Genomic DNA, 16,545 nt, shown 5'->3' on the forward strand with positions numbered 1-16,545 from the left:
TCCAGTTCTTCTATATGCAACACTTATGTTTCATGTTAAAAGGTTTTTGCTTCTATAGCCTGAAAAGTCTGAAAAAGCTGAGCAATGCAGTGGATTTTAAACACTACTGAGTTTAAGTTGGAATAATTTTGTTTTGCCTCTTACTATTTAAGCTTAATATCCACTGTGATAGGGTTGGAAGAAATCACTGAAGACATAAAGTTAATCTGTAAGCAAGTAAATCGCACCGTCACACTCAATCAATCACGTTTATGTGCAATAATGAAGTTACTGTTGCAGGTTCTGACACCAAGAACCCAGAAAACAGAGAAAGGGTTTCTCAATCATGTAGAGTTGACCACACCCTTCAAAAGCAAGTTCTCACATTTTGTAATTTTACAACACACTTCAAATGACTTTATTGTCATTTGATGAAACTGGAAGAAAAACAATACAGAGTTGAACAATGTGTGGCATGTAATTCTACTCAGATGAACCCAGAAGTGACCGAAAAAGTTCATAAAGCCAACCTGCATGTAATTTAATCTTGGCATATTTCCAAGGTGTTCAGTTATTGCTAATGTTACAAAATCTATATTTAAACAACAAAAGAGACATTATTCTTTTTTTTCTCACAAAAAACTTAGAAATGAAACCCCAATGTTCATTATTGAAATACTGTCAAATAGCTGTGGTCACAAACTACCACAACTTGAAAACTTGAAATATTACAACATTGTGACAGCAAATTTAAATCGGCATTGATTTTTAAAATTATCCCAATACAATACAGTATCCTCATGTTCCTCCCTTTGCATAACCCATTTTATACAACTCTGGAAAAAATTATTAGTTCTCTGATTCTACTCTTTATGTTTAAGTAAAATGAATATTGTTGCTTTATTCTATGAACTACTGACAGCATGTCAAAATGCAAAAATTTTGCATTTATTTGCAGAAAATGCTCAACATAGCGAAAAAAATGCAGAGCTTTCAGACCTAAAATAATGCAAAGAAAAACAAGTTCGTATTAATTTAGAAACAACAATATTAATGTTTTAACTCAGAAATCAATATTTGGTGGAATAACCATGAAGTTTTCAGTGGGGTTCAGTGCAGAGGGCTCTTCATTTTTCCAGAGCCGTATAATATAGGCAGTATGTTTCTGTCTATTGGAAAAATGTCGCAAACTGAGAAAAGGTCAAAGGGTTACAAAAACATTCACAAGAAAATGAAATTATTATTATTATTATTTTTTGTTTAAACCTTTGCATTCTTACCTGTCTGATGCCGAGCCTGTAGGCGACGATGCGGTCCACAGCCCCGGGGTTCATCTGGGTCCACTGCAGCTTGAAGCCGTAGACTCGCGGCCTGTATTGCCACAGAGGACTGTAGGTGTCGTAGTAAAACTCCGGAGGGTAAGCTTTACCTAAAGGCAAGCACAATATGATAAACATTTAAATTTCATGTTTATTTAAAACATTTCGGTCATTAACTTCACGTTTGTTCAGCGTTTCAGCAGCTTTCTCTGAAAAGTAATCTCTCTCTTCTTTTGGGGGCTGTAGGCTGTTTACTTTTGCTGCCATTTATAACACACTGAAGAAGAAAAAAGAAAAAAGACCCCAAAGCCAAAAGAATTCCTCTTTAAAGTTCCCCAGAAACTGCTCGCTGAGTGCTATTCCCTTCTTCAGATTTATTTAGCTCCTGATAGGCCAGAGGGGCATTTCTTCGTGGAAAAATCAGAGTGGTTTGTTCTCGTTAACTTAGGTGTTTTGATCAGATAAGCGCTTCCACCCTGCTAAGCATTCTGCAGAAATCAAACTGTTGTTTTATCCGTCCCATTATGAGTTAGTTTTGAAACGTAAAAAAAAAAAAAAATCAATTACCGTTAAGAATGCATAAAATTAATCAGTCTGCGGGCCACATGCTTATGAGAATAATATATAGAGCAAGACAGAACATGCACAAAAAGCTGATTTTATTTTCCTTGCTCATAAATACGGTAGCAGCAAAATATTAAGTGTTCAATTGGAAAACCAATATAATTTGTTCTCTGCATCGTCAAAAGGTCTGGAAAACAAAACAAATCAGAAAAATCGCAGGACATATCAGAAGCTGGTATATAAAGCTACAAGATTTTACTGAGTGGCTTCAATTTTTCTATACTTTTGTGCCTTGAAAACACTTTTCTTAAAAACAAAAATAAATTAAATTAAGCAGTTTCTACAGCTCTATCAGAGCCACAGAAACAACTACGTTAAACTGAGAAGAATGTTTCACAGTAACTGAATATGTTTCTTTAAAGCTAAACCGTTAAGCAAATGGACCAACAGTCTGCATTTCTCTGTGGAGTAAAAACAAAATCAAACATGTCAGAAAAGCAAAGAGAGGAAATCCAAAAGGTTATTCAGCTGCATCTTTGGTTCTCAAACTGTGGTGTAAATGATACTTTTAGTGGACTCAGAGAAACCTTTATGTATTATTTTCAAGAAAATAATAATTAGTTGTTTGTAAAGACAAATAGTTACTTAAAACATACTTCTCTAAAGATAATTAGAGTGGAGAATATGTCTTAAATCAAGACTGCATCTGATGTGTTGGTATGAACTTCAACCATGTGGGTTATTTGTGTACGGTTGCGTGAAATTCAGACTTCACTTCAAAAATATTCCCACTTAAAACACAAATTTCCAATATCAACATACAAGTGGAACTCATAATAAAGCAGCAGATAGAAATATTTTGTTTTGACGTAAAACGGCAAGAAACTGAAAAAAAGAAAAAAATCAAACGTACCACCGTACTGCTGACGTATTTCCTGAAGTGATACAATTTTTGAAAAAAAAAAGAAGTGAGAACCATTTTGCTACACAATTTAAGCACATTTTATACTTGCTTCCTGCATCACAACACACCACATGAATGCTCTTGAATCTACACAAATACAGTAATGCAATGAGTCCAACACATTTATGGACTCTCTGGGCTTCCTGCCAAGACTAAAAGAAGAAAAGTATACAGGATTTTTTCAGTAACATTGCTTACTTTGTTAGAATCTATGAAGATGTACAATATTGAAACAATAATAATAATAATAATAATAATAATAATAATAAAAACATATTTTTCCAGCCTTGAAGCTCATTTCTGACAACTGAAGAAAACACTGACTTGTACGCTGAGCTCAGAGGACGACATTCCATGGAAAACCAGAAATCCACCTCAATGACCTGCTGTGCTGTGTTTGTCCTTGGCATCTGGGCTTGTTTATTGTAGGATGACAATACCCAGAGCAGATGATTTTAATGGCCATGCTGCAGTTGAGCTGCCATTATTAGAGCACATAAACCACACGGGGATTTCACACAGACATGTGGTGATTTTTAAAGTACTTTATGCGGATAATAGGTGATATAAGGTTATGTTAATGGCAATATTTAAATGTTAGTGTGTTAGGCCTGTGATAAACTGAAAATCTAGTCAGAGTCTAAGTCGTCTTTTGCGAGTGCTTAAGTTTAAAAAAGCCTCCAAGTTACTCCAAGTTATGATACTGATACAAAGCCAATTAGTTTTTTGTTGTCAGAATGAGAATAAAAGTTAATCTGCACCACTGGACAGCTCCTAACTTGGTAAATCTCAAGCTAATGTAAAATAAATTTAGTCCATATGGGGCGCGAGAGGAACTATTAGGTCTGCAGTTGGAAAAAAAAAAAAGTCTTCCTCAGTTTTAAAATGTCACATTACATCTACAGGGTACTATAACACATCTGACGGAGATTCTATGCTTGAGATAAACAGTAAAGCAATGATTACGAAGTGGAAGGAAAACCAGACAAGGCTTAGAAAAAAATCCTTGCTAACAAGAAATGTTAAACCTTCTGCTTATTTATTCAAACTCGATAGTTTGTGCAACCACCTCTAGCTGCAGTTACAGCGTTTGGTTGCTTCTGGTTCGTTTCCAGCCTCTTTGCATGCATGAATTTTATTTGGCAATTTCTTTATGCAACAAAGCTGAAACTCAATCAGATCAGATTTCACACTTGTTGAGTCCTGAAAGGAGCAATATGAAAACAATTCTTATTTACTTACTTACTTAATGTGTGGCATATTTATATTTATATCCACTGTAAGTTCCGTGATAACATCTCAAAAGAGAAATGTGTGATATTATATTAAATACAGAGATAAAATGGTGTTCTAATTAGGTGTACAAATGTCTCAGTCATAATCTATGATATCAGAAAAAGAGAATTAAAGACTTAAACAAAGATGAACAAAGCTGTACAACATGTTTATAACACTTAACGCGGAATTTCATAAGTTCTTTGAATACAGCTGAAACAGCCAAACACTCCATGTGTAATTATTGAAAATTGCCAGATTTGATGTTTCCTGCAGCCTCTAAATAGTTTAATCAATTCTCTTAATAACCCAACAAGTCAAAGCTGCGCAAACAGTGGGTTTTGTTCTGCATTTTAGACAATAAATCAGCTTAATGATGCTTTGGGCAGCCTGTTGCAGATCATTTGGCCTTTACATGGATAGAGGTATTTAAAATAAAAAGAAGAAGAAGAAGAAGAGGAGGGGGAGGAAAAAACAGCGATACAGAAGAAAATAACATTCATTCATCATCTTGATAAAATCACTCAGAGAGGAAAACAAATACGCTCTGGCAAAAGAAACAGTGCTGATGATTAAACAAAGTAATTTATACACAAATTCTTCATGGGTTTCGTTCGAACCGAGAAATACGCCTCAAAAGGTCATCGTTGGTCCTCTGCTGGCTAAAGCTATAGCTGACAAACAGGAAGTGATGGTGATGCCGCCGCGCAGGCCGCCTCCGCATCTCGCCGAGACGAACCAGAGGAGAGCGCACGTGCTGAAACGAAAATAAACACGTTTCGCAGAAAGAAAACGAACACGAATGCAGGGATAATTACTGTCTGCACCTCGCTAAGCTCTGTTTTGCTGCATTGAGCCAGCTGTGTTTACAGCAGACTGTACAGCAAAGTGTTACATAAGCCTGCCTAGAAGATAGTGACAGATAGTGCTGGGAAGGAAAAGAGGATGCCGCAATTTGCTGCGAAGCAAGAGTGAAGAAAGGTTAATTAAACAGACTCAGAGAATCCCACAGAGACGCTGCTTCTGGAAGGCGTGGATCAGTTCTTTTATCGCACAAATGTATATTGTTTCCGACGTTCGCAGCAAACCGGGTTACATATCAACCTTTACTTGTTTACCTCTTGGCACTTAGAGGAAAAAATATATATATATATCAAAAAGAAATTTCTTGGCGCACAGTCAGAACTCGGTCTTTGAAAATCGCTCAAATATAAAGTATAATAATAAAGCAAAATGGACCGACTTCCTAATCACACATTATGTGTGGTAAAGCGCATTACCTAACCCACTTAGGCTGCTTGAAACGGGTAACTCTGGGTGGGAGACATCAAACATAAAGCACAGAGGGCTTAATTGATTTTTTTTTTTTAAATCCTGTTTATAACACCATAACCAATGCAGTGATTCATAACAGCTCAGCACAAACCTTCAGGCAAGAAGTTGACCTTATTTGCAGACTTATTTTTTCCTTTTTGAGAATTTACATGTGTGTTTTCATCTTCAGGAAAGCTGCAGCCGTGGCGTCGCAACGTTCAGAAGACGATGTGCTAACCTTTGGGTGCACAACATAACCAAAACAAAACAAAACACAATGGTAAACAGAAAAATGATAAAGAAATGGCTTCACTGCATTCCACTGTTTTGACAAAGGAATATCAATTTTGTCAATGAACAAAAAGGCTAAAACATAAACTTGTATTTATACAGTTTTCTTTTTCTCTTTCTAGTGAAATCTGGCTGTTCTAGAGTGAGAAACCTTGAGGTAATTTCACTAATGCAGAGAGGCAGCAGAGACAATATAATGCAACATTAAAAAACAACAACAAGGCAGAAAAACAGCATAACAGGATGTAGCAGAAAACATTTTTATAGGCTACCTATAGCATGTATAAAATCCAAGCTGTGGGAACTGGCGACAAGTTTAAAACACAGAAGCAAAACTTACGTAAAACCGCCAAAGCTTTATAAAGATTGATGTTGATTAAGTTTTTAGAATCCCTTTTCTAAAGACACTGAATGAAAAGGTTTCAAGGTAAAAATCGATGTACTTCCTGCTCTTTTTAAAAGACAAAAAAATGATATAAAATGTACAAATTGATCCAAAAAGACCAAGGATGTCTTATTAAAACACGCAAAAAAGAGAGAAAAAATAAACAAAAAGCAAAGTGATGTCAATGCCATTTATGAAACAAAAATAAACAGCATAAAAGCAACATTGGGGACCTCATCTCTACCAACTGCTACATTTGAATAACAAGTGAACTTCGTAGTTCATTGGGCTGATTTAGATAAAAAAAAAAACAATAATAAAATAAGTTCTATTGACAAAAACATCTGAACTACTCAAGCAATTCATCTATTCATCTCCGGTTAACAACAGGAAGCCAGGAGAGATGAGCAAACAGAGACCAAAAACAGTTTTAGAAACACTCAAAACAGACCAAATATTTAGCTCTGTGCAGTGACCACCTTTCAAAAATTCCTGTTTAAGATTGTAACAGCTTCAGTTAAAGTAGATAAAATGTGAAAGTAAAAGCTGTACTGCAAAAAGGAAGTAATATACAATTGCTAACAAATTATTTTTCCAATAGTGAAACTCCTACCATGAAAGGAGTTTCACTATGAATACGCATCACAGAACAACGAGACAAAATGAAGTTGCTGTTATGTACATTTATTTTTGGCAATACAGATTAGTGTGAAAACTCTCACTTAACACTAAAACTTTAAAATATCTCACCTTGCTGGGAACGGCCTTCAGCAAGACTTTTATTCCAGTGATTATAAATTGTTGGAGTAAAACAAACTCGAAGCATTGCGTGTTTCGCAACCTACGTCTCATTCTAAGAGCTGCTGCTTCGGAGAACATTCACTGCCTTTGGACAGGAAACCTGTGCATTAATCATCAGCCGCATCAGACTGGAATGGAAACGGAAGAAACGATGGCGCGATGATTCAAAGACGGAGAAGCAATTCTCTGCCCGTTCTATCTCCTCAGAGGAGAGCGTTTGCTAAGACTCAGGGTTCCAGCAGCAGCGTGTTCATGCCAAAGCTCAGTGGTACACATTACATTCCTCTAAGGGGCCTCTCCCATGGCACAATTTAATGGCCAACTTGGCCCTTGCAGCCAACTCACAGATGTCCCAATAGCTTGGAACATGGGCATCCATGCATGTGCACAAACGCTCTCCCCTGGCACGATCTGCTTCTTCTGGGTGACAGTATTTATGTAGGCCCAAGACTGGCTTGCTTGCTGACATCGGTGTGTGTATGTGTGTGTCTGTCGACACGGAAGGAAATATGTTGTGCATGGTATGATGAGTGGCTTCGCAAGTTGAATGGCTGTGGGCCAGGACTCCAGACTGATATGTTTTGCTGCTCATCAGCACAGCCCAGGAACATCAGGAATGCAGGTGTGAGGGAATATCCATTAAGGCGGTCTCCGTAGAGACGGTAAACTAATATTTCACCAAACTGCATAAACCATAAAAGATATTTGATGAACTTCAGCTAAGAAAGGACTCTCTCTATCTTTCTACAGCATATTATTCATTTCAGCCACACACACACACACACACACACACACACAGTGGTGCTGATATCATGGCTATTGAGTTTCAGATAAAATTGAAAAATCGTCAAGACTAAGAACTGGGGTTATGGGAACGGGGTATGGCAGACTTCATAGATGATGGAGGGAACCAAAATGGATTTTCTGCACTGTGCTCCTGCACTCAGGGAGTTACTGAAAGAGCCTCCATACCTTTGGCAGCTACTGAGACCAGATGGTAGGAATCTGGAGCATTGGGCAGGAGGAATCAAGCAATGCGTAGTGGGAGGAAAGGAGGATGAAAGGGGAGGAAAAGGGGTGGAAGCAGAAAGAAGGGGTTAGAAATATCAGGAAAACCTTAAGCCCAGTTAAGAAAAAGAGAAAGAGACAGTTGTCTGAAGAGAACTATCCGCCTGTCTCTCTGCTCTATCTAGTTCACCAGGAATGACTGATTTATGCAACGCAGACCCGCTTTCTTTTCTTCACAGCACGTTGCAGGAGAAGCTTAAAAGGAGAAAGAAGGATCAAGAAAAAAATGAAAACACAAAAAGGGTCAGAAAAGCAGCAGAAATGCTGACATTTTTAAGATTAGAGAACGCTAAGAGATAGAAAGGAAGATAATAAAAAAAAAAGAGAAAAGCAGGTGGCAAAGGATTAAAGTGACAAATACTCATCTTGTGACCCTGCAGCTCTTGTCTCTAATAGGAGGTCTAAGAGATTGAAACCTTGGTCAAAGTTCCTGCGGTCACTCGGTGTGGCCAAACTCATTTGGTCCTGTCACAACAACCAACTCAAAGATGGACGCATTGTGTATGAAGTAAGAAGAATAGGGACTTCACAATTCCAGCAACCTGTTGGATTGCAAGGACAAAAATAATAATAATAATAAAAAAAAAAATCCTAATCGGTCAGCTTAAGTAACCAAAAATATACAAAATCCCACTTCTGTAGAAGTTTGGGAATCGAGTTCATTCGTAAGAAACGTTGAAAGATTTAAAATGACCCGGACACATTTTGTATTCTGTTACAAAAAGAAAAAAAAAACAAAAAGCAAAAAAACAAATCACTGATACACTAATGTCCTGCAGGAGTAACTTTAAATAAAGGCTCTAAACCGCAGTGAACAACCACATCTTTCAAACAGCAAATTGGCCGTTAAGTGAAGAGGAGAAAGGATAACAAAAATACTCTCTTTCCTCTATAGATCAGTTTTTGAAACACAATGGCGTTTGTGCAGACAGGCATGAAAACTACGAGGAAAACTGCAAATTAATTTTAGAGCTTACTGGATCCAGCATGAAGGGGCAAGAGAACGGTAGACCTGCAGGTCTCAGATCAGGTCTAGCAATGAGGGTAGAAGGAACAGCTGCATAGAAGGACGTGGTTAGCAAAATGAAATGCTCAACTAGAAAACTTGAAACAGTACAAGACGGTAGGAGAGCAGAGGATGATAGCAGATCTGACTGTTTTAATCACCACGTTAAAATGTATGGATGTCCACATTTGGGTGAATGGACAGATGGCTAGATCTAGGGACTGATGGACAGAAGTAAGGCTGGACAGGTAGATTGATAAATTGATATAACAATGTTGTGTAGATTAACAAATTGATGGGTGGGCCTAGGCCAATGGACAGACAGCAGCATGGGAGGGTGATGGACAGGTTGACGGATGTTAACATAGATGGATGGACTGGACGAAAAGACGGACTGATGGATCGCTGAATGGATGGATGGATGGATGGATATTGTTTTTTGCACAAAAGACAACATAAAGTTTGCTTTTTACATATTCCAATCTTTATCACAAAGATAACCTGATAGAAAAAATTATCTAGTTCTACAGAAAACGTAAGTTTTTTGTTAAAACATTGTAAGAATTTTTTTAATTTTAAGCCTCTTTGGAAACCCTATGCTGAGAAGAAAAGACGTACGGGTAGACATGACCCTCAAATTATCTGACACTGTTGGGAACCTACTGGTCAAATTGTCATGAATTAGGGTGTAGTAGACGGTGAGGATGGACGCGGTCAGATGCAGGCTTGAAGTGCAACAATGAGTTTAATGACGATGTAGAAAATCATAAAAACCAGGACGCACAGGTGAACGGCGACACGACGAGCACGAAGTCTGGTAGACACGGGAACGTGACTCGGACAGGAACGACAAAGACGATAGACAAGAATCCGGCAGGGAGCAGGGGACACAGGTGAGGTTAAATACACCAGGGACTAATCAGGGCAACAAGGGACAGCTGGGGGAATCAGGGGAAAAAAACAAGATGATAGAGGGACAAAAATAAACTGGAAAACACGTACAAAACTCAAATCACCACACAAATAGCAGGGAATGATGGAAACTGACTGGAAAGCAGGATATCTAACTAATGAAGGATTCTGTAGTTCAATGGAAAACTTAAAAAGTGTTTAATTAGCCCAGCATGAAAAGAAAATCGATGTGTCAAAAGTGTATAGACTCCCCTCTATCAGTATGAAAGGAAGAAGAGCGTAAAGTTGAAGGACAGACAGAACAGTTGGTTCAATCAGAAAAAAAGAGTAAATCTTAAAAGACATTGCCTCCTCACCTGTCACCTGGAACGTGCATTTGCCTGCTCCGGCCTCGTTGATGACGTTGCACGTGTACTCCCCCCAGCCTTCGCGGTTCAGGCTGCGGATTGTGTACTCGGTCTCGTCTTTGTGTTGGTCAAAGGCGCCGGCGTGGAGCAGGCGGTTTGAGAGAAGCCACTCGAACCGCAACACCCGAGAGGGGTGGGCTCGCAGCACCCTGCAGGTCAACACCACCGGCCGCCCCAGGCCCTGACGGACCTCCGTGTGCACAGGCTCCACTGTGGGAGGATCTGAATGGCAAGAGAGAGAACCCCCCCAAAAAAACTCAATCATTTTTGAAAGGGACAAAAACAAAAAGAAAGGAATGAATGGAAAGTATGGATGAGGTAGAACAAGTTGGTGCAATTGAACAGGGGAAAGAATATTTTACAGATAAGGACACAGTCATTTCACACAAACTTCCACTATGACGTTATAATGTAAAAATATTTACAGGTAAAGAAATTGAAGGGAATAAACCAACAAGAGTTAAAAAAAATGTAACTGTAAGGAATGAAATCCATTATTTTGCAAGTGCTCACAATTTTTGAAATTTCCAGCTATGCATTTCGTTTCTCTCTGGTCCTGCTTTTTTATTTAATTCATCACATTACATCCCCATAAAATACACTGAAGTTTGATGCTGAAACAAGACAAATTGTGAAGAATTACAGAACTATGAAAACTGTTGGAAGGCAGCGCAGTGAAATTGGCACAGACTTTTGCAAGACAAACTGCAGAAGCACATTCACTTTTGAGGAAATGGGGGGAGGAGGGAAAAAAAAGGTGTGGGAACATTAAGCACATTGTAAATAAACTTCAGCCCATGAAAATCGATCCATTTCAGAAACATATGAAAAGTGAAAACAAATGCAGGTGGAGCGGCACGGCCGCGTTGAAATCAATTTGCACGAAAACCCCAAGAACGTTTGAAACAGAAATCAGTTTCGCTTCGCAGAAAACGGGTAACAGGATGATGAAGTGCACCTCGAGCTTTGAAAATGGAAAATTAATAACTTATTTGAGTATCTGACAGCCGTCACCTCTTCCTCTCCCCCCACACACAGAAAACCTGCTGGTGAATTATTCAACCAGTTGAACGGCCTTGATGAGACCCGGGCTGAGTTTCGGGGAAAGTTTCGCCATGTTTGATGCAAACATTCCAGCCCGACAATACGTATGACGGCGCGCCTGTAGATTAACTGTTTAGGCTTCTGTGTGTGCGAGCAGCGGAACGGTTATGAATAATTCCCCCCCGTTTCAGGCGTCTTTTACCGTTGACTGGCTCGGGTGGGAGCTCGACAGAAGTCACGACGGGGCTTGGAAAACGACGGTGAATGAAGGCGGCGGAGACGCGACAGAACGACACGGAACCCCTTGATTGCATCAGATTTGCATAATTTCTGACAGAGTGCGGGAGAGACGCCCGCTTCAGAAAAGGTTGGGGATGGTGTTTCTTTTTCAGAATGTAATCTGTTACAGATCACCGATTACCTGATTGAAACCGTTATCTCCAACATAATCTTCTACATTATTCACACTCGGTAATATAATCTGTTTACTGAGCCTTCCAAACTTGATAGGATGTGGAGCCGTGAGGGAAGTATGAAAATGTACGGCATTAAATTTGATAACACTATTAACGTCATTATCCCTAAGCCTAATCAGAAATTAAGGAAAAAAAAAAAATTATGTTGATTTCGTTTGCCGTGTTTTAGCAACAGCTGCCTGGTTTTTTATTTATTTATTTATTTATTTGCACATAAATAAGTTAACCTCACCCCTGGCAGTAGAGAAGGACGGATCCACAAGGCCAGAGAGGTGCACAGGGGTACGTGGGCTGTGAGCATTATGCTGAATGCAAAACAACACGCTGACATGCAGTAACAGAACAGAGTGGGGTTTTATATCCTTGCCCTCGATGCTAATTATCCTTCAAGTCGCAACATCCTACAGTTCACTGAGGCGCCGTTATGATTAATGACACGCCATTAAATCATATCATGACTGGCCGAAATGGGGAAAATGATAAATCCTAACAGTGTGGGTCAAAGTAAAAGCAAACACAAACCTTCTGAGAAGAAAGACAAAAAAAAAAAAAAACTCTTTCACCTCCTGATTCTATTCAAAAAGGTGGAGAGTTAGTTTTTTTTTTTTTTGTTTTATCTCTGCTAAGTGAAACAGCAATCAGTTCCTCCTCTTTCTCGGCTTTAAACCCAACCCAAAGGCTCATCTCTGATGCCAAAAGGAGCGCCTGGAAGTCTACTTATCACATTAATATTGTAGGACTCTTTAGGACGGCGGTGACTAACAGCTAGCTCCACAGCCTCCGTGAATGGCACTGGGTCAAACTGCGATGAGTACATTTCAATTTACAAAGAAAGACAAATAATAATAATAATAAAAATCTCTTATATAATGAAAACATCCTTTTAAACAAGGGGACAAGCCTCCTCTCTCCCCCGGTGCATTTCCTGTAAAGCAGCTGCCGAGGCAACGTATGAAGAAAGGAGCAGGATATTCCCTGGGCAATGCTTGCAGTGGTTAGCGTAGCGGCCACTGTGAGCTCAGAGTTGCTGTAATCCACAGGCTGGGGAAAAGCCCGAGTGCCTCCTGAAATGTAATCTGTCATCAGTCACCGGTGGATGGCTTGACACTAATGTCGAGAAAAACAACATTTAGGGGAGCACAGAGGCCTTTTCTCCCACGGCCCATACAGACCGACATCTACAGTTTGCCTGAAGAGATATGAATGAACTTGAGGGAAATACACAAATGTTTCTTACATATACAGGAAGCCGGGATATTTTTGCACGCACCTGCCTTTCCACAAGCCAGTTTACAACTTTAAAAGGACAGAGTTCCAGTTCCAACTAACTTTCACAAATTTTAAACACCTTCACTGAAACTCGGTTTAATATATCTGGAGAATCAGGAGCAGAACTCCAGTGGGAAAGAACTACAGGAGCAGGCTGTGCTAAGGAGTCTCTTGAAGTTTGTGCAAGAAGGTGAACATTGGTTTGAAAAAGAAAACACACTCCGGTTAAAATGACTTTTTATTTTTTGTAGAATAAACAAAAAGCAAATAAATAAATAAAAATCACAAACTTTTTTTCACTTTTAATGTGTTGTACATCCTGTAAAATTCTGTTAAAAGACAAACAAATCTGTGACGGAGGAAATGAAGAGGGGTAATAACATGGTCACTGAGAGTGCACACCATGGATCTCACACTATGCTGAAGCACTAGTGATTCAATAACAACAATCGGTAGGTAAATCAGCATGCCACATCTTCACTTTAAAACAATAATTAGCCACTTCACTCTGCCCCCAGCAGATTTAGTTTGGATTTCCAAAAAGGCCGTTTTGAAACCTTTATTTTATTCTGTTTAAGCCATTTTCTTGTTATTAGGGTGAATGCCTTTGCAAACTGAAAAGGAAATCCCTTTTCATCTTAGCTTCCTGGGAAACAACTGAAGGTTTCAGGTTAAAACTGCCTGCTGATTGTAAGAGATTATGATTTCATATCAATTCCTGACAGGCTCATCGGTGACATCGCGGTTCATGCAAAAAAAATAAAATAAAATAAAAAATCAGTTCTGTGGAACCTCTATCGTTTTCTTTTTTCTGACGCCAGGTTTAGAACCCGGTTTGGAACCAGATCAGAACTGTAATGGAGGAAAAGATGTCAGAACTCTTATGAGGGTATGTAAGGTGAAATTCTGTCCTTTCCCGTTCTGGATTACAGCTCCAACATCGCACACTGGAATATTTAGAAGTTTTGAAAAGCACCTGTAACCTTTGCTATTTGCATGTTTTGCAATAGTGGAGTATTTTTTTTGCGGAGAGCTCTTTGCTTTTATCTTCACATTACATAAATGAGCAATGTTTTTAAAGGCCATCAGTTAATATTAAAGTGGATATTGATTTGACCAGCAGCAAGTGGTTTCTAAATAATGACCAATTTTACTTTGTTTTTTGGCTTTCCATTCTTTTTTTTTTTTTGCAAATTTCTTCTCATATTCAATACATGTAGAAGGCACATATTTTGTCATGCTTTTTTTCTCCATACTTGTGAATTACTTTGGTTGTTGGTGGAAAATCAATTATGTTTTTCATATAAACAGAAATATCAGTGTTTTCTGACTATTGACAATGGAACGGTGGCTGTTGTTGAATTGTTATCATTCTCAACCAGCTCCGTGTTTTTATAATGCCATAAAAATGTGACAGGAACATTCAGCATAAAGTATTTATCCTTTACCTATTTCACAACTGGACTTATTACACCATCATGAGCCACCCATTCTTTCACAAATGTTTGCAGAAGCAGTCTGCATGCCTCAGCGTTGGATTTTATTCACCTCAGGCTATGAAAGTGAGCAAGAACACCGTCGTTAAGTCATTCTATGTGATGACCCAATGCATTTGTCAATAAAGTATATTTAAATAATGTGTTTCTTTTTTTTTTTTACCCTTGTCCTTATTGACATCTTTATACAATGCCTTTTGTCCTTTTGCAACCTGACAGCACACGTGTTCTCAGATGTTCATATAATAAACTCCTTGCATTATAAAGGACTTGAACATGTTTTGCATTAACTCACTAAAGGACTAAAACATTTTAAAACAAATACTCTATGGATGGATGTGGCAAGAGAAGAAATTTAAAAGAAAAGAAAAATATATATATATTGCAAATAAATTCTATTGCCATTCAACGCAACATGAGCTTTTAGCACCAATATTCACTTTATAGTATTAAGAATAAAAGCACTAAGAGCAGTTCGCTCGCTACCACTGAAATGGACCCAGTGGCTCCTTTTCTTTTATTGCACATAAAAGCCTACATTTACAATAAGGCTGAAATAGAAGGGCAGTGCAAACAACTAAATGCTCCCTGGACACAGAATGAATAAATTATATCAAAATAAATACAATACTGAGATTCTTGAATATTGCAATACTTGTGACATATGGATGATAGCAATTTGATTTGCAAAAAATAATACAAGTTAGTGACTTTGCAGGCATATTTTAAATTGGTTTTGAGTGGCTACAAAAGTGACGCTCCATCCTGTAGGGAGCAGGAAGTGTTCATCCTTTAACTTTTTAAACAATAATCTACAATCAACTCCCAAATTATAATTTCAAATTAATAGCCACAGTGGGAAATGAGAAAGTTAATTGTTATTCAGAAATGACTGTCATTGTTTTTGTATGTTTCACTGTGACATCTGAAAGTGATGAACTGACATAAAAGTCTTCATGAGTAATATTTATATTTTCTGACAAATTTAAGTTTGTGGTTTTCTTCTTTTATGATGCATATTTTGTGATGTTCGATTAGTGAGTAACCGGGTTCAGTGGACAAACTTCACCTGGTGACAAAGAGCTTATTCACAGTTTCCTTAAGCACACAAACTGATACACCTGTGACATATACTTCATCCTGAAACTACGTTTTTCTGATCAGTAGAAATGTAAGCACTGATCTAAAAAGGCAAAAAAGCACTTCATTTGTTTCAGAAGAAAAAACAAAACAAAACGTAAAAGTGCTACCAGTTGAACTACATCCAATTGACAATTTATGGCAAAAACAAGAAAATCAGGCAGCAGAGAAAGGACCAACATCGAGATTTGAAGACAGTTTGTATGGAAAAACGGATGAGCAATGTACTGAAATATTCAAAAAGTTCATACATTTCTGTGAGTGCATTTTTTTCCCCGATGTCATTTGAGGAAAAAAATTGCTTTGATTTCTGTGACTTTCTAACACGTAAAGGAGGCGCCTGCAGTCCTTGAGTGCAAACTGAATCAAATGAATGGAAATGACATCATCTTTGCTAAACCTGTCTGAGATGCCAAGGAGGTAATTAAGTGCAATTAGAAATGCTTTAGAAACATGTTTATTGACAATACGTTGTTTTGTTTTATAGTTATTTTACCCACCGTATTTCATTTGGTGTTCTGTGACTTTGGGTGACTTTATATGTTCTCTGTAATGTATTCTTAATATATACAAAATAAAGGTGAGATTCCTCAATTTCTTCGGGTAAGCTTATACTCATAAAGCTCTAAACAGATTTACCAAATGTGCCAATAAATTAGGGAAGCACTAAAAGCCTGAGCATCGCATGGCCTGCGTGAAATTGGTTTGACCCTGTATATTGTGTGTCAGAACAACGGAGCATTCACAAAAACACTCCAACTTACGTTTTTCATAGAGCTGGAGCAGCTTTACTCTATGTGGGTGGAAGACAGAAAAACAAGGACTTTTGTTTTTT

At 38.2% G+C, this 16,545-nt stretch overlaps 1 protein-coding gene across 1 annotated transcript in view; it reads right to left on the reverse strand.

Moving 5' to 3' along the window:
- Nucleotides 1-16,545, reverse strand: part of mdga2a (MAM domain containing glycosylphosphatidylinositol anchor 2a) — a 128,573-nt gene that overhangs the window by 29,673 nt on the left and 82,355 nt on the right. The window contains exons 10-11 of the mRNA XM_088002262.1: nt 10,235-10,507; nt 1,260-1,408 (exon numbers count right to left, since the gene is read on the reverse strand). Of these exons, the coding sequence (XP_087858388.1) occupies nt 1,260-1,408; nt 10,235-10,507 (422 nt within the window). The remainder of the gene's footprint in view (nt 1-1,259; nt 1,409-10,234; nt 10,508-16,545) is intronic.

The sequence above is a fragment of the Poecilia mexicana genome, unplaced genomic scaffold (assembly GCF_051168715.1).
Source record: "Poecilia mexicana isolate PSO_F unplaced genomic scaffold, ASM5116871v1 scaffold_21, whole genome shotgun sequence".
Classification (NCBI taxonomy): Eukaryota; Metazoa; Chordata; class Actinopteri; order Cyprinodontiformes; family Poeciliidae; genus Poecilia; species Poecilia mexicana.